The sequence below is a fragment of the Falco punctatus genome (genome assembly GCF_963210335.1).
Source record: "Falco punctatus genome assembly, chromosome: 4".
Classification (NCBI taxonomy): domain Eukaryota; kingdom Metazoa; phylum Chordata; class Aves; order Falconiformes; family Falconidae; genus Falco; species Falco punctatus.
In genome coordinates this window covers 73,120,145-73,138,695 of record NC_137583.1, presented here as the reverse complement: position 1 = coordinate 73,138,695, position 18,551 = coordinate 73,120,145, and the positions used below count along the sequence as shown (strand labels likewise).

General features: G+C 46.5%; 1 protein-coding gene across 1 annotated transcript; it reads left to right on the top strand.

Annotated features, from left to right (window-relative positions):
• Positions 1 to 3,940: 3,940 nt before the first annotated feature.
• Positions 3,941 to 12,202, top strand: VIM (vimentin). The gene is made up of 9 exons (XM_080386373.1): positions 3,941 to 4,560; positions 4,710 to 4,770; positions 8,711 to 8,806; positions 8,941 to 9,102; positions 9,630 to 9,755; positions 10,472 to 10,692; positions 10,787 to 10,830; positions 11,247 to 11,332; positions 11,835 to 12,202. Exons 1-9 carry the CDS (start codon positions 4,019 to 4,021, stop codon positions 11,874 to 11,876), a joined length of 1,380 nt encoding a protein of 459 aa, XP_080242499.1. The 5' UTR covers positions 3,941 to 4,018; the 3' UTR covers positions 11,877 to 12,202.
• The last annotated feature ends 6,349 nt before the right edge of the window (positions 12,203 to 18,551 follow it).

Below are 18,551 nucleotides of genomic sequence, written 5' to 3'. Positions count from 1 at the left end.
TTGTGCAGCCCCGTGGTACTCAAAAACCCAAATCAGCTTCTCCCAGGCAGCGTGCAGGGAGACATATTCTCTGGGTTCAGGAAAATCAGTTCTTCCCTGGATGCACTGGCCTTTCTTGGAAACTGGGGGACACTTTAGCCTCATTACACTTAGCTCCCAGCTAAAGGGAGGGACTGGCCCCAGCTGAAGATTTACAGCCAGAATCTGCTTTTTGGAAACAAACCTGTTTTCAAAACCATAGTAATCTTAGCCTTTTCAGACCACGGCTGAAAGGAGGAAGTGTTCTTTCAGACTAACAGCACTCACTCAAGCGATGGACCACAGCTCTTGCTGTGGCTGAGCATTATGGAGAGTCCCTATTCAGTTGTCTGTAGGACGTTAAGAGTCTTTAATATCTTCATGTTAAAGCGGGTCCCTTTTGCCTGGAGTTTGTTCAATATTCATGGAGCAGGGGAAGTGTGAAGGAATGTCTTTATGGTCCCATGCGTGCCAGGGCTTAAGGTTGCTGTATGGTAGTGACAGACAACAAAAGTGATGGCATTTGCATAGCAGGATGTTTTTCCTGGGTATTTAATATTTATGGGTCATTTTAGACCTCCTGGAAACAGAAACTTTACTAAAACTGCATAAATCTGATTAAAGAAAGCATTCACATCTGTTTAGTCAAGGTCTATAATAACTGGAAAGCACATTCAATATTTGGACTAAATTTCCCTCATTTCTTACTGCTTAAATGAAATGGCAAATAAAAAAAAAAAAAAAGGAAAAGGGGAATGCCAGTCTTCTCAGTGATGTTTTCAGACCAACAGATATTTTTGCAAAAAGATCAGAGAAATTCTTACTATTATGAAGACTTTTTTAGTGCAACAAATTTCTAGTATAAAGCTATTCAGGCATCCGTACCCCTCTCCCAAAGAACACAGATTTTCCCTTTAATGAAAGTTATACAACAATCCAATATTTTTTGCTACACTTCTAGGGCTTAATTCTGTATTTCATTCTTGGCAGTGAATCAATACATCAATTATCTGGAAAAAAGCCAAAAAAATGCCAAAATAGATTTTACAGTGTGGACTGAAAGGCTATTGATAAAAATACCTACTTTGTTCTTTATGAGTGCCATTGGCTTACGTCTGATCTACCTCTGTAGAGACAAGTGACATTACAAACTGACCGGGCAGCTACCTGACTGCATGCTGGAATTGCAAATGAAGGCATGACAACAAACAATACAGGCGACAACTAACAGTTTATGAAAACGTGGTGTTTAGTGATGCTATTAGCTGTCTGTTCTTCTTGTAAGAAGTGGTCAAGATCCTGACCAACCATAGTCTCTGAGAGTCCCTTAGCACTTTCCTTAAAATTAGACTGATTACTGTGGTTTCATTTCCATTCAGAGAAGTACACTCTCTGTGACTTTTATGGCTACACTAAGGTGGACTCTTTCCTGAGAAGTACTGTGGAAATCTTTTTGCATTTCAAGAGACCAGTTTGGTCAGACCTTTGGGGTTTGGGATGCAAATGTGCTTTAAATTTATTACAGCCTTATAAAAAACTTAAGAGCTTCCTCTATGAATTCGCATATGTGCCAACCAGCAAAAGGCACTTAAAGGTTTATTGTAGTCCCGACAGCCGACAGTATCTGAACATTTCTAGGAAAATTTCACAGTGAGAAATGGCAATGAGGCAGGTGGCCAAGAATACATATGGCAGCGGTGACATAAACATATGGAAATAACACTTGAAACATGGGGGGTGGTCATATTTATTTACTAAAACAAACACTTCCTTGGATTTTAGGGGCAAAGCAGCGTCTGAACAAAGGATGACTGTTGCATGTGTGTGCCTGTAAAGGTTTTGTGCACTGTGAGTAAGCTGTGCTCTGTTAGGAAAAACAGATTGGGCACAATGCAGCTTCAAGAAACCAGCAATCTGCTAAAGCATCTTTAATCTGTGAGGCTGTTGGTTATGGGCTGGTTTACTTTTTTGCCTGCTCATAGAAGTAGTGTGTACTTTTGTGCCAGGGCTCACAAAGGCTTACAGCTCAAACTTGATGGCTTAAATAAAGAGCCCTCAGAGGGCTGGACAGCACAACAGCATCCAGGCTGGGCTGCGGTACCCTTGGCCTCAGGAATGCCATGTGACCTCTGCCTCTTATTCAGTAGGTGAATGAAATGAGCTGTAGCCCAGGACTTACGCTGCAAGCACTTCAGTGGCTCAACCTTGTCAGCTTCATGTGGTTGCCTAAGCTTCAGTGAATAGAGGTAATTAAAACCTCAAGAACATACATTTACATACACAAACTGCACTCCTGTAGTTCTGGTTGTAATCAGAATGGAACTGAAGCACATTTTCCTTAAAAAAAAAAAAAATAATCCTTAATGAATTATATGGGCTTCAATTCTGCCTTGTAAGGTACAATACCTGAAGTACAATAGCTGATTTTACTGGGAATTGGGGCGTGAAGAGTACCTTTCCCTCTGCCCACTGTTTGTGTTCACATTTATCAGGAATTCCACTAAAGGTATTTGCTTCTGCAGGACTGCAAGTTACAAATTAAAAACCAATGGTGGTTTTGCATCCCATAAGTGCTGAAATAATACATTAGATACTACCTCTATGTTGCATCTGCCACTTCCCATAGCAAAGAAGAAAAAGATGTCCCTTACCTGATGTGTCAGTGGAGGGTTAGAGAATATGAATTGTGCTTTGGCCACTCAAATTTAAAATTATCTAAACAACAGGGATTCTGTCATCTCCTGTTAACACCTTTTGCATTCATACTGAAAACAATCTCCTGCTACTTGGCCAGAGTTTTTCTGTGTTACATTTTACGCCACTGCTGTTGCCTTGTACCATCTACATCATTCTTCTCTACTGCTGGTAGCCTCATTTTCATAATAAAATTGCTCTTGAAACACTGGGATTTTTGTCTGGCTTTGGTGCTACACACATAGGATATTTGTGGGTCATGTCTAATGAATAATTATCATGTTGCTATTTAGATGCTTTCTTGAGACTCTGCTCACGTGCCTACTGAAATTGATAGCAAAAGTCTGCTGGGTGCAACAGCTCAGAAACAAACCTATATTAAAATCAAGCCTGCCACTATCCCAGTTACCAGAAGGATCACATCCAAGAGCAAGATCCCGATCGCAGCTTTTTCAGTAGTATACCATCCATGCTAAAATAGTTACCGCTGGGATCATTATGATAATGGCAGAATTAAGCCTTACTAGCGTAACTGCTCGCTCAGCTACAGGGAAAACGCATGTAACCGGTCGTTGCTGCGTCTTCAGCACCGACGCAGTAGCCGAGATGGCTCTCAGGGGAGGCGGCCGGAGAAGACACGGATGTCTTACTCTCCTGCCCGGCTATTCCGGGCGTTTGGCAGCCCCGTGCGCACAGCGAGGGTCACCCTTCCCGGCCTCGCTCTCTTTCGTCCCGCGGCTTAACACGGACTCCGCCGCCGCCGCGTTCCCGGACGGGGCAGCCGAGGCACGGAGCGCTCGGCCCCGCTAGCCGCTGCCGTCACCCCCGCCGCGCCGCCTCCTGCGGGCCGCCGCCCCGCCGCGCCCTGCCCCTTCCCCGCCTCGGCGGCTGCCCGCCGCATCCCGGGGGGAGAGCTGCGGCCCGCGGGGCTCAGCCGCACCGCCCCCCGGCCGCCGCCGCCCCCTCCCCTCCCCTCCCCTCTCCTCTCCTCTCCTCTCTCCCCTCGCCCCGCCGCCTTTGTGTCCGCCGGCCCCCGCGCCCCCCCCGGCGCCCCCTCCCCGCGGGGCGAGGCGCGGCGGCGGGCGGGGCGGGGCGGGGCGGGGCGGCGCGGCGCGGCGCGGCGCGGCGATTGGCGGCGGGTGGGGCGCGGCGGGGCGGGGCGCGGCGGGCGGCGGGGCGGGCCCGGCCCGGCGGCGGGCGGCGGCGCCCCATAAGAAGGGGCCCGGGCCGGGGCCGCCGCCCTTCTTCGCCCGCTGCTCCGAGCCGCCCCGCTCCGCTCCCGGATTACAAAGCCCGCGCCGCCGCCATGAGCATCAGCACCAAGAACTCCTCGTACCGCCGCATGTTCGGCGGGGGCAGCCGCCCCAGCACCGGCACCCGCTACATCACCTCCAGCACCCGCTACTCGCTGGGCAGCGCCCTGCGGCCCAGCACCGCCCGCTACGTGTCCGCCTCGCCCGGCGGCATGTATGCCACCAAGGCGACGTCGGTGCGGCTGCGGAGCAGCATGCCGCCCATGCGGCTGCACGACTCCGTGGACTTCTCCCTGGCCGACGCCATCAACACGGAGTTCAAGGCGAACCGCACCAACGAGAAGGTGGAGCTGCAAGAGCTCAACGACCGCTTCGCCAACTACATCGACAAGGTGCGCTTCCTGGAGCAGCAGAACAAGATCCTGCTGGCCGAGCTGGAGCAGCTCAAGGGCAAGGGCACGTCCCGCCTGGGCGACCTCTACGAGGAGGAGATGCGGGAGCTGCGCCGGCAGGTGGACCAGCTCACCAACGACAAGGCACGCGTGGAAGTGGAGCGGGACAACCTCGCCGACGACATCATGCGGCTGCGGGAGAAGTGAGTGTGCGAGGGGAGGGCGGGGGCGGGCTGCCGGCGACCCCCCCCCCCACACACACGCCCACCCAAGCGCCCCGGGCCGGGCTGGGGGCGGCGGGAGGCTCGGGGGACCCCCCGCTGCCGCCTCACCGCGGTCTCGCCCCTTCCAGGTTGCAGGAGGAGATGCTTCAGAGGGAGGAGGCCGAGAACACCCTGCAGTCCTTCAGACAGGTTTGCGGGGGCTGGAGGGAGCGAGCTGGGGGGGCTGAGGGTGGTGGTGCCCGGGACGGGGGGCGGGACTGCGGGAGTTTGCCTTTCTCGCACAAAGGAATTCCATCGGCTCTCCCGCGACCCCCCCTTGTTTTCTTGAGGGGGGGATGCTGCGGTCCGAGGGGCGGGGAGGGAAACTATTGTCTTGCTTTATCCGAGTCTCGCCTGTTTTACAAAAAGCGCCCCGACGTGGAATCGCTTCCCGATCCAATAAAAGCGAAAGGGGGGCCATCTGCTCGCTTGGCTGAAGGGTATTAATGGTTTCTATGGGATTCACCGTGGAATGCAGATACAGGCATTATGGCAAGTGTGGTGGCAGCAGATTGAAATAATAGATCCCTTTGTGTCGGAAGGGAGGGCGCAGTGGGCTGCATTCTTACCAAATGTGTAATGGTGCGAGCATACTTCCAGCAAAAAGTGTCTACCATGTGTATGGTCCAGTTTTTTTATACAAAACAGAGCTCCTTTTTAATGAATCGCTTTGGTCAGCGCGTTATTGGACACAACCTTGAAATTTAGAACTTTTTATATGGGTGGTGTCTGCTGACAAGACAGTTTGCTCCTTGGAGCGAGGTCACATCTGTCAAGCCTGTCTCAGGGGGTCTGTTACCAACACTGAACTTAATGAACTGTAAACGAAGATGGTAAGGTAGGAAGCAAGTTGCCGTAGAGTTTAGTCTCTGTAGGATGTTACTATGTTACTCCAATAAACCAAAAGCTACATGGCAGACTGTTCAGAAAGTGTTAAGCTCAGGTTTTCACTTGTGCAAAATCAGCTTTCAACTTGGTTTAAGCCTTGTTTGCATTAGGAGATAATTTAGGAATGTGCCTTCTCAAAACAAGGTCTCTTCCCTAAACTGCTGGTGTGGAAAGGCATTGCTAGCATTCCTCCTGGCTAGATGTGACTCCCGTATCTCCAGACAGCGGGGCACAGGCTGACTTCATCCCAGGGCTCTTCACAGATGTTAGTAGATGTCACCATTCAGGAAATTGTCACTTGATTGTCAGTGTTTCCCTGGGTAAGGCTTTTGACTACAATATATTTATAGTTTGAAAGAGTGCAGGTGTCTTCACGAGATAATGTGTGGAGACAGGAACACTCACTCCCATTTGGAGTCTGGGAATTCAGTCTCCCCTAGCATTCTGGGGACAGAAGTTTGAAACAGAACAGTTTGAGATATGCTGCCTTAACTTCAGCTTCTACTTTTTGAGTGCTAAGCCAATTTAACATTGTGTTAAGTTCCATGCAGGAGCAGTTAACTTAAGTTTTAGAGAACCTAATCTAGTCTGAATCACTGCTGAATTCAGTTGAAGTATCCTTTGACTAAGGCTGGCTTTTGTACTTAATTGGTATACCTCTATTTCAAACCAAATAAACTTTGTGAAGGCTCTAGGCTTTTAAGTGAACTTGGCATTCTGCACATTCATTATCCAGCTCTTCCCAGCCCTGTGGAAAGGGGTCGTTCAGGATCTCTGCCTCTAGCAGATTCTATGTGTGCATTAGTCAGAACTGGATGCATGTAACCTCCTAAGGTGTAGCTTATGCATAAGAATTGCAAATCATTGTCAGTAGAAATGCTACACTAAATCCACTCATGCCAGAACCGGTACGTGCTAGCATGTCTGATTTGAACAACAGTAATATCTAATTTTTCCTCTCTGGTGAAAGAGTAGGCTTGATGTGCAGGTTTCCAAAACTAAATCTGTTTCAGTGTGAGTGGTGTTCTTCTTTAAGTGAAATTAGGTTCATAGAACACTGAAGTTGAAACATCCTGTTGAGCTTTCCGTTGTAACAAAAAAAAAAAAAAAAGCACAGCTTTTTATTAAACTGTTACATTCTTGCACTGGGAAGTTGCATGCGTGGGTTTGAAACGCTTCAGCAGATACTTCACTGTTGCGACGTAGTATCAAATTTACTTTGTACTTGGAGTGGTTGTATACTTCAAATATTTGTTCACTTTTAAAATACTGAACTTAAACTTTTTATTTCCAACTCATATGTACTAAATTTTAATTCTTTTCCTGAACAAAGATGTGGTTTTACTCATATGCTGGGGGGCGTACTACATAAAATAAACCTGAAGGTTCAGTGAGCTCTTTCCTGAGGGACAAAACAAGCACCACAATTAGTGAGAAAGTTATTATTGCAGCTTTGCCAGCTACTCTGGCAGCAAGGAGTAGGTGCTGAACCCATGCCAAGACTTAACAGGTCTGCTCCTGGCTAACATGAGGTTTGTCTGAAGTAAACATGGATGCCCGACCCTGCAAACTACGTGACTGGCATTGAAGCATCCCCTGGGATAAAATCAATGCGTAGTCCAGTTGCTTGTATGTATGCTGAATACTTTGTTTGCTCAGGTTACAGGTAGCTTATGCATTTATGTAGTTCTCCATTCATCTAGGAAATACAGATACACTGATTCTTCACTCCCTATATTTAATGATAACATGTGTAGTAAAATGCATAATGTATATACTAATGTGCCTTCAATTTAAGATGCTCCTAAAAATCCTGTAGCTGTTAATTTGTCTGAAAATATGTCCTCAGGGTGCGGTTTTTTGTAAAATCCATTGGAAACTCTCTGGATGTCTAATTGTGTAAACACATTGGGTCATAGCCATGTAATTTCCTACCAGAATGATCTTCAGGTTTGTTTTTTGGGGGAGGAAAGTAAATGAATTAAGGAATTTTTCCCCTGAATTGAAAAACAGAGCCCATGTGAACTGTGTGGGTGTAAAAGTGGAATTGATAGGGAAGTTATGGGGTGTTCTGCTGGATAAAGACAACAAAAGAATTCTGCTGGAGCAAGAACCTTACCCCAGAGTAGGAGTGATCAAAGGAATGGCTTTCTAGGAGTCTAAAGAAAGCACTTCTTACTTCAAAGGTGCCATAATAGCGAGAACTGCTGATTAGGAATGCCTATACTTTGGACAATCCAAAATAGCTTTAGAGTAAGCTGTGAAAACCTGATACACTAATACTGTGTGAACATGAGCACGCAGCTGCGCATGTAACTAGTATGAAAAGAACAATCACCCCCTTTTCAAACTCTTGCACATTTATAACATAAGAAGTTACCAATCAATGTTGAGTCTTAAGTCAGGTTTTCGAGCTAATTCAAGCTGCTTTCATGTAACATTCATGGCCTATCTTCTGTTATGCCTTAAATGAATTTTTGCTGTTGATTAAGACTATCTCTGTCCAGCAAAAGGTGGAGTCTTTGCCAGCTACTGTGAGGGTGTAGGCAATGACGACTAACTCTATTTGTGTTTATGCTCATACTTTCTTTTTCTCAAGGGAGGTCTGTTGAACCATTTGGAGTAGTAAATGCTTGCAGTTACTATACGTACCTCACTAGCTGTGCAAGTATGCTTTCAAGCTGTGGTTTGTGGACCCAAAGGGCTCTGTGGTTGATCACCAAGGAGACTGTAAGAAATAAACAAGAAATGAAGGCCACTGATAGGCACGTAGGCACATGGGTTGCATTTCTAAGCGCCACTGGAAAAAATGGAAGTTTGCAAATTCCAAGACTAACACTTTTTCAGTGCTGTCAAGCTAGAAGAGCTTATCGCTGGCTTCTGACCAATGTACCTGCTTCATCTTCAAGCAGGATTTATACCCACCATGGCTGGTATGCTCTTGATCATGCTCAGCAATATGCTGGCAAAGATGAAGTAATCTACATATGCTGTATAGTTCCCAAAATGACAGTAAAGGTGCATATAGTGGTCTCTGAGGCTGGGGTAGGAGGTGGCAGAGAGGGGTTTTGCAGCTCTTGATTTTGTATTGTTTTGCCAAAAAGCTCAGACATAGCGTCAGTCTGTAGGGTACTGAACTTGCTGTAGAAGACTTCCCTCCCTCAGTTTTGTAAGAATGTTCATCATTCTTCTCTCTGGTCAGGATGTTGACAATGCCTCCCTGGCACGTCTCGATCTTGAGCGCAAAGTCGAGTCCCTGCAAGAAGAGATTGTCTTCTTGAAGAAGCTTCATGATGAGGTAAGATGAACAATGGGGTCCGTGATTAGATACGGACAGTCTAGTAAGCAAGCTCTTCACCGTTTCTGGCTGAGTCCCCACCTGCATGTGTTCTGTATGTTGTCATGTAATAACATTGAGCATCTGCTTCTCAGGAAATCCGAGAACTGCAGGCCCAGCTCCAGGAACAGCACATCCAAATTGATATGGATGTTTCTAAGCCTGATCTTACTGCTGCGCTGCGTGACGTTCGTCAACAGTATGAAAGCGTTGCTGCTAAGAATCTTCAGGAAGCTGAAGAGTGGTACAAGTCCAAAGTAAGTAAAATCTCTCCAGGTGCGTCAGGCACTGGAACTAACTGTACATAAAGGGTTTGCTGTAGCACCCTGTGTTCCCTTTGTGTCTATACGGGGCATGACCACAGCCATGGCACAGGGTTGTCTTTAAACTCCTAGTCTGGGAAAAGTACAGCTGAAAACATTATTTTGTGCCATAAGTACAGCAGCAAAATAGTGGGTTCATAGTTGGAGTCTTTCCTGTGCTAAACATCTTGGAAGGAGATGTTATATGGAATACTGGAGAAAGGAGTGAATGAATGGGCAAAAAAATGATGAAAAGATGAGAAATGTGGAGGGTAGGAATGGGTGGGGAGACAAATATGAAAGATTTAACTATGAATTCCACTTTAACAATTAGAAATGCATTTGAAGAGTCATGCTACTATTTAAATGTTTCAGGGGTTAATGTAATGGCTTCAATTGCCCTCAAATGCTGTGTCAAAAAAAATACTTGTTACACTGTTTCTGTTAAATCATTACACTAACCAAACTGGGGGTTTCTACAGTTCGCAGATCTCTCTGAAGCTGCTAATAGGAACAACGATGCCCTGCGCCAGGCCAAACAAGAAGCTAATGAATACCGCAGACAGATTCAGTCTCTCACCTGCGAAGTTGATGCCCTTAAGGGAAGCGTAAGTAGAAGACAGCAGCTGTTGGGACATTCTCCCCTGTGCACTGCACTGCAGTTTAATGGCTGATACAGATGTGAGCGCAGCTGATCTGCTGCACAATACAGCAGCGTATTAGCACTCCTTGAAAAGGATGCTATAGGCATGATTTGTCTGCATGCACTACAGTGGACTGCTTAGATTGACATGTTGAACTAGTCTTGCTTAAGGTATAAACAATGAGTTCATTCTCTTGCTGTAATACTGTTTTATATAACATTTTCTGAAAGTGTTTACGGCTTGCCTGTCAGGTGCAGCTGAAGTTATAAAAAAAAAAAAGCTGGAGCAACAGTGGAAATAAGGTGCAAACAGCAAATCTTGCTGTTGCTAGAATCTCACTGCCTTACAGGCTGGCTTGAAATGGATTTTAGTGTGTAGCATACCTGCAGATCCCCTCACTGAGGAGTGCCTGCATGCTGACTGGTAGTGCACGTCTTGGGGCTTACTATAACGGATTGCTTTGCCCCCTGGTAGCAAATACATGGCACACCTCCAATCAAGTAGCAGAATAACTCACCTTGACTTTGCAAGGGAAGAGAGCGATGACTATTTTGGGATGTGTCTGGGTGTTTTCAAAGGATGCTAGCCATAACTCCCCTTTTAAAAATCTTTAAGGGTCTTGAGGGGTGGGGAAGAGTGGCTGAACTGCAGCAGTGCCTGACTTCATTATTCCCTCCCAGAATGAATCCCTGGAGCGCCAAATGCGTGAAATGGAGGAGAATTTTGCTGTTGAAGCTGCTAACTACCAAGACACTATTGGCCGTCTGCAGGATGAGATTCAGAACATGAAGGAAGAAATGGCTCGCCACCTCCGCGAGTACCAGGACCTGCTGAATGTCAAGATGGCTCTTGATATTGAGATTGCCACCTACAGAAAACTGCTGGAGGGTGAAGAGAGCAGGTAAAAATCTCATGCGGACACTTTTCTAAACAGCAGTCACTCAAAGACACTGTATACCCATGTCTGACTTTATCCATTTCTTTTTTTCCTTCAGGATTAACATGCCTATTCCAACCTTTGCTTCTTTGAACCTGAGAGGTAAGCTATTTCTGCTTCTTCCGTTTAGACAGCCATTCTGTCACTAGCAAAAAGGTCCTGGATAGATAGTTCCTTTTACTCTAGTGTTTGAACTATAAATGCAGTTGCGTGTGAATGTTTTTCTTAAATATAACTACAATATTTACAATTACTTAACCTTGGATGGGGAGAGAGCTACTTTGTTCCTGGGTGTGGATGTTTTTAAAATCGGTACATGGTGAGTGATTAGTTTAGATGCCTGCTGAAGGTGCTTTAAGGGGGACAGGAAGAAAAAAGATTCACTTAGGATTCAGAGCAGAAGACTTCTTCATATACTAAATTGGGATTCTGAAAGTAGATCTAAAGTCTGTTACACTTCATTGCTTTGAGGAAACACTTCATCTAGACTGTTGGTAATAATACATTTTCTTCTGCAGAAACCAACATTGAGTCTCAGCCAATGGTTGACACCCACTCAAAGAGAACACTTCTAATTAAGACTGTCGAAACTAGAGATGGACAGGTTGGTGGTAACTTTTGATTTTATTTCTATCACAGCTGGTTACCTTAAAATACTCTTACGTTTGTCTGCTGGTTAGTGCAGCCTGTATATGGTAGTAAGGATTGAGTAGAACAGTACCTGGCAGTCCAAGCAGCGTGGCTGAGCATACAGATGTAGCAAATGGGCTTCTGTAGAAATGATCACAAAATTCGTCTGATAGTAAATCCTGAAGTGGCTGACAGTTACCTGTGAGTATTTAAGTTCAGCTGAGTTAGCAAGTTCTCAAAAGATTTCTCACACCACCTGAGGAAAATGTGGCAGTAAACAGAGGTACTTGTTTGGGACAAGGTACTGTTTTTGGACTAAGTCAATAAAGGCTTAAATGCTTTCTGCGTGCTATTTACCAACTACAGCCTCACATAAGTGAGAGTTTGGTACCCCTTTGTTCTCAGTTCTGTGGTACTGGATGTTCCAAACAATCTTCCTATGGAAACTTAATGCAAGGGTCTCTGTTTTTCAACAGGTTATTAATGAAACTTCCCAGCATCATGATGACTTGGAGTAAAGCTGAAGTGGAGATGCGTACTTACTAATGCAGGAGAAATTCTTACCAGCAAGAGTTAAAAAGTCCATGTCTTAAAGGAAGAAACAGCTTTCAAGTGCCTTTCTGCAGTTTTTCCATGAGCGCAAGATTATTATGCTAGGAAATAGGTCTTAGATCTTGCAAACTGACTCTCCCTGAAGGATTAGAGTTTACAATGGAGTCTAGTTTACAAATAGCAATATCTTGTGCTGCAATACTGTTTTTAAGTATCTGAATTCAATAAAACTGCTTTTTCCAGCACAGTATGAGCAACCTGTCGCTACTTCAATAAACCTTTGGAAAATGGCTCTTGATGTGTTCTAATCTGTTAACTTCATGACTTTCTGGAAAGCCATAACACTGTAATGCTGGAATTACTATACGGTTGACATCTCTAGTACTGGTTGTGTGGAATGCTGTTTTTTCAGTTTAACTAGATAAACTTACTCATTTACTGCTTAGGTTTTGGAACAAACTAAAATGGACTATAACTGGCAGATGCATAATGTATTATGATATTTCTTATCTCTTGAATAAAATATGATACTTCAAGCTAATAAAAATTAATCTTGCTTCCATATACTAGTTAACCCGGTTATGAAGAGCTAAGAATGCCCAAAATACCTTAATACTCAGCTCTGTAAGTTAAGTAGCTGTGAAATAGCTCATGTAAGCCCTTATCTGTGACAGCACCTTTGCAAAGTTAACAGCTGACTTGATGCATTGACTTCATTTTCCAGGAAAGACTAGTTTCCAAAGGCTTGTCTGTGTTACAGAAGCTAAATGAAGGCTTCAGATGGACTGAGGCTTAGGAGATATTTAAAGGGACTGCATAGAAGGAATAACTTGGCTTACTGGTGAATTGATTCCAGCATTTAAACCCCTTGAAAAAAGGAGAGCCACCATGCTTGCTGCATGCAGAATGGGGGAGAGAAGACTCCCATCTGGCCTGTCATGGTCTTCTGGGAGGTGGAAGTGAAAGGTTGGAGTCCTCTGTGAATGCTTAAAAGAGGAAAAACCTTTTCTGCAGAGGAAGATACTTCTCAAATCAAAACACAGTCAAAACCTCTGAACAGCTTTTACTCTGCAGGAGTATCTACTCTGTATCACTCCTGTAAAGCCTGCTTCCTGTAAGCCTTCACTAAGGTAGAAGTTTTGTGGAATGAGTAAAAAGCAAAGTGGAGCTGTTTGGTGAGTGTGAATCCCATTCGGTGCTTGTTCAAGGTAATGGGAGTGGTTCCATGTTGTACAGATGTTCTCACAAGCACTTTGGAACTAACTTATCTGTAAGGAAAACTTTTTCTCACAAATAACATTATCCCCATCTGACAGGGATGAAAAAAAAATTACTTTTTCGTCCTTATCAGTCAATTCCTTTCCTGTGGTGCATGGCGAGCGTGATGTGGTGCAGGTGCTGGGGCGAGTAGGCAGTAGGCTGCCATGTCTCACTCCAGCTGCCCGCAGCACCCAGTTAGATCTGCAGCAGGTGGAAGGTGATGTCTGGGCTGTGCTGGAGCCCCCGCAGCTCAGACACGGGTATCCTGCAGCCTGGGGGTAGGGGCCTCAGCATCATCACAGTTTCATCTTCGAAGGTCCCAGGGAGAAGTGCTGAAGCTGTTCTTCACAGCAGGAAAACACCTGATGTTTTAAACAAGGTGTGCTGATGCTGTTCCTACCCTGCTTTTCTCTCTTAAGCATTCACAGAGGGCTTCAGCCTCTCGCTCCCCCCTCCCGCCAGGCCAGAGGGGAGTTTCCCCCATCACACTGCGCTTGGGCTGCTGTTCAGCAAAGCAGGCAGATCCGTGAGGCTGGGGCACGTGCCTGTCCAGCGTGGTGCTTTAGGCACTCACCTGAGGGAAATGTCCTGCAGCTGGTCCTGTGCTTGTTCGAGTGACTTTTCCTTGCAAAAGGGCCAGAAGTGACTCTGAGCAGAGTGCCTGGACCAGGCCGCGGCCACTGCTCACTGCAAAGCGGGACAGGTTCAGCCTGGTCTGTGGCATGGTGAGTAGGATAGGCTCGTTAAAAAGCACAGGAACGAGCCCAGCCTCCTTCATGCTGCAGAGGTTATGGGCACCAGGTTTTCTACTACCTATCAACATCCAGAATGATAGAAAAAAAGCACAAACAAGCTTGCGTGGGAGATGCTTTCTGTGCTAATGACAGCTCTGGGCATGTGCAATAGCTAATTTTCAACACTCAATCGGCAGGGGTGGCTGCAGCCTTTCAGGATTAAGAGTGGCTTAAGGTGCTGATGTCATCCTGCCTCTTGCAGACTGCTGAAGTCTTTTTCTGGATCTGGGCACTGAAAAGGTTAGGCCAATGCTTAATGTCATTTCTTGCAGCTGAAGCACTGTGGGGGCTCCGGGTGGTGGCATCCAGCAGGAGAGCCGCCTCCTCCAGGGGACGGTGGGGACCATCAGCGGCTGTGGGCAGAGACCCGAAGCCCAGGGTGCCTTCTGAAATGCGGGCTGACAGCTGGCGGTTACCTGAGCTATAACACTCTTTCAGATGTTGCTTCTCCCTCTGCTGCCAGCTGCTTTGCTTGCTGCTTTCTGTCGCCTTTGGTTGCTTTACCCAGTAGATGAAAGAATTGACTGTATCAAACACTGACAGCGCAGCAAAAGAGTTATTTCTGGCTCTTCTGTGTTTGGGGTTACTCAGAGCACAGAGAAGCATGTGGTAGAGCTTTCAACCCTGGGAATAAATAGAAAAATAAATAGAAATAAATAAAAATAAACTAGTTGCCAAGGGGATAGGAAGATTGCAGGAAACCTCTAAAGCCTGTGCTCTGTGCAACTGCGAGAGTGCCCTCACGGTGGAAAGGAGAATGGGTGGTGACTGTGTCAACTTCAGTGTTTGATGCAGGTGCACCAGCCTTATGCTTGTACATAATCGCTGAAAGCTGCTTAGTGCTGAGCCAGCAGCTGACCTCAGAACTGTATTTTACATCCAAATAACTACAGGCAGCAGCTGTACCGAGAGGGGCAGCCCCCACCAGCGGCTGGGCACTTCTCCCACCCTGCAATGAACACTGTGAAGTGGCTCCTGTGAGCTTGCGCAGTGACTACCTCCAAATGTGTGAGCTGTACTCACAGTAAATAACTGCAGATAACTGAGTCCTCATATTTACCTCATGTAGCCAGAATCTTGCTTTCCTTTCCTTTCCTTTTTTTTTTTTTTTTTTTTTTTTTTTAATAATCCTGCAAAATACAGAAACTGTTAACAGAGAATCCATATTCCAAGCCCCTAGGAACATGTAGCTAATGCATTTCTTCTGCCCTCCAGTTTGTCTGCTTTAGTATACAGCAAATATACTTTTCCCTCCCTCTGCCCTCTGCTCTCTTTCTTCCCTCTGTCCTCTTTTTCTTTCTTTCTTTCTTGCTTGCTTGCTTGCTTTTTCTTTCTTTTTTTCTTTCTTCTTCCTTTCTTTTTCTTTTTTCTTTCTTTTCTTTCTTTTTTCTTTCTTTATTATTTTCTTTCCTTTTCTCTTCTCTTCTTCCTCCTCTTCTTCTTCTTCTTCCTTTCTTCATCTATCTTTCTGATATTTCGGTGTTGAGCGTACCTTTTTGGCTCACAATGACTGCTCACACTTCTGGCCCAACCAAAGGCTCTTGCCTTCTCTCTTCCCCTCCCTGTGGCAGCTCTTTTCGGCTGTTATATCTGTAAATGATTCTGGTGCTTTCACTGCTGACATACTGTGCTTGGTGGGAACAACTGTATTTTTTTAAATGCACAGAGGAAATAGCCACAAGGCTGCTCTGAGATCCTGAAAGCTTGGTTTACATGAGGTTTAAAGAACTCAGGGCACTTTGGATGAGGCCTGACAGCAGTATGGTGGAAAACTGCTCATCAGCGGTGGTGGTAGGGTGGTGGCATCGCTGTGCCTCAGGCTGCAGGGTGCTGCCCCATGGCACCAAGCTGCCCCACAGACTATCAGGCACCTGGGTGCCTCATGCAAAGCCAGAAAAGCACCCAAGGAACCGAGACCTTCAGAAAAGTGCTTGCAGGAAACCACTCATCCCAGCCTGGTGTAGAACCTCGCAAATGGGGTCTGAGACAAATCTCACCATGCCAGGCAGGGTGCCCAGTGCTGCCTGTGATTAGAGCAGGGCTCATGCTCGGAGTCCTCTCTGCAGCTGCAAAATTCCACATATAAGTGGATTACTGGGGACTTTGGGACTGGTCTGTTCTCCCATTAGTCTTTCGATCACCTTTAGGCACCCACAGAGCATGGAGGAACTTGTGGCTGCCATCCCTGTCACGGGGCTGTTGGTGGCAGTCACCAAGGCCCCTTGCTGTGCAGAGGTCATGTTCTGCTGGGACACACCTGGTGCTGGGAGGCTCCTGCTCCTGGCCAGGGCTTGCTTATGCCCACTGGTGGAAGGGGAGGTGCTTGGAGGAAATAAATTCCTACATTTGGAGAGGCTGAACAGCTGAGTGGCTGGATAGAGAAACTCACTGGTGCCCTAGTGGCAGGTAGATAGTGAGATTTTAATTGCAAATCCATCCACAGTGGAAGGGAAGCCTGGATATTACTGAAAATTTAAAGTAATTTACATACAATAAACTGCTTTAAAAGACATTTGCTTGAGTGAAGTCATGCATGCAGCATCAGGAAGTGCCAAAAATAAAATTACATCCTCAATCTTCATTTGATCCCTTTATGTTCATGCTACAGGTTTTAGCTGCAAGTGCGTGGACCTTGTCTCATTCAGTGCACATACCTGACAGCACTTCAGGAATCACCACCACTTACCTGCTAGAGCATTTTCAGACTGCCTGGATGTGTGTTCCTTCAGTTTATTTATCTGCTTTAAAGAGTCTTGAAGTTTTAATTTCCTCTAGGGTACCCTCTGCTGTTCTTCACAGCCCCCCTGTGAGACGTGGGGTATTACCAGCCCTGTGTCATGGTGGGGCCATGGAGCACAGCCATCAAACTCAGAAGTGGAAGCTAACCTCAGCGGTCCGGTGAGGTCATTTAGCACTTTTAAGGCACTTACTGATATTAGGTCCAGGTACTTTCCCAGTCTACGTCTCAGATAAAGTTCCCTCAAGATGAAGCTCAGCATTTCAGGGGTACTAATTCAAAACAAGGTTGAGGTGAAATTCCCAGCCTCAGCCAAGGAGGCTACACCACAAGCAGGAAAATAATCCGGTTCTTCAACATGATGTAGAGCTACCTTAACTGTAGGACCCTTCTCTCGCTACAACATATTGCATCCTTCATTCCACAGTTCCCTCCTTCTGCAATTAACGGCAGCAAAGCTCTTGCTAACAGGCGCCTCACAGCCCCGTCCAAGGTCATTCCTCACTGGCCAGAGGTAAAAGCTGCTTATGGGCTTCAGCCTGCAGCAACCAAACTCATTGCTTCAGAAAAGGGCAAGTCTACAGCAGCCAAATCTCTACACAGCAGTAACAGTTTCCGTACCAACTCCTCAGCCTGACATTTTCAGACCTTTTCTTTTCCAGAGACGTATTGCAGCTGTCGCCCCGTGGTGGGTTACACGAACTGCAAGGGGAAGGCGGCTGCATGGAGCGTTTCTCCTCTCTGGTGGTCCTTGGCTGCAGTGTACCCTGCAGGATGGGATGGCTGCAAAGGGAAGAGATGCAGCTTTCTCCAGGAATTGCTCTGCAGTTATTCTTTGCTACTGGCTGTGATTCTGAAGTTCAGGAAGATGTCTCCGGCTCAGCAGACAGCAAATAAAAACATCTTCAGGATGGAGAAAGGTGGTGGGTTGAACCCGGCCAGACGCCAAGCACCCACACAGCCGCCGGCTCATCCCGTCACCCCCAGTGGGACAGGGGAGAAAACAGGGGGGAAAAGGGAGAAAATTTGTGGGTGGAGATAAAGACAGTGAAGAAAAGGAGGTGAGGGGAACCCTGAGAACAACAAAGCTAAGCACGCACCACCCCCACAGGGAGATGAATGCACAGCTGGTCTCTGAGCAATGGTCACCTTGGGAGCCAAGACCCATCCTTCTCATCCTTTACTTCAGTCTTTATTGCTGATGATTGAACCGATTGAGCATGACATTGTGTGGTATGGAATGTCCCCTTGACCATTTCAGGTCAGCTGTCCTGGCTGTGTCCCCTCCTGATGTCTTTCCCACCCCCAGCTGACTCACTGAGGGGGCAGAGTGGGAGACCGAGAGAAAGCCTTGATGCTGTGTGAGTGCTGTGCAGCAACAGCCGAAACAGCCTTGTGTCACCGGTACTGTTTCAGTCACAAATCCAAAACACAGCACCACGGGGGCCGCTACGCAGTTCGTTAACTCCAGCCCGGCCAGACCCAGCACAAGAACTTAGCAGAAGGTCAGAGGGGTGCGTGGTCTGTACCTGCAGCTGGGTGACGGCTGTGTACGAGGGCTGAGAAGGATCCAGGTTTAAAGTCCACCAAATGAGGAGCAGGGTTTTCAGCCCACATGTCCCAGCATAAGACACTCCATAGATTTTATGGATATCTAAGAAATGTGTACGTTGGAAAAGCTCTGCTCTTTTACGCAACCAACTTTATTATACCTGGCAATTCAGGGTGGGTTTACTGGCTGAAGCTCTCCACATGCAGACCGGGTTTCCATCCCCATCCCTAGCTAACGCTTAAATACTGGAAACAAAATCTGGCTCCCACCTACTGTAAACTACTACAGTCATATTTTT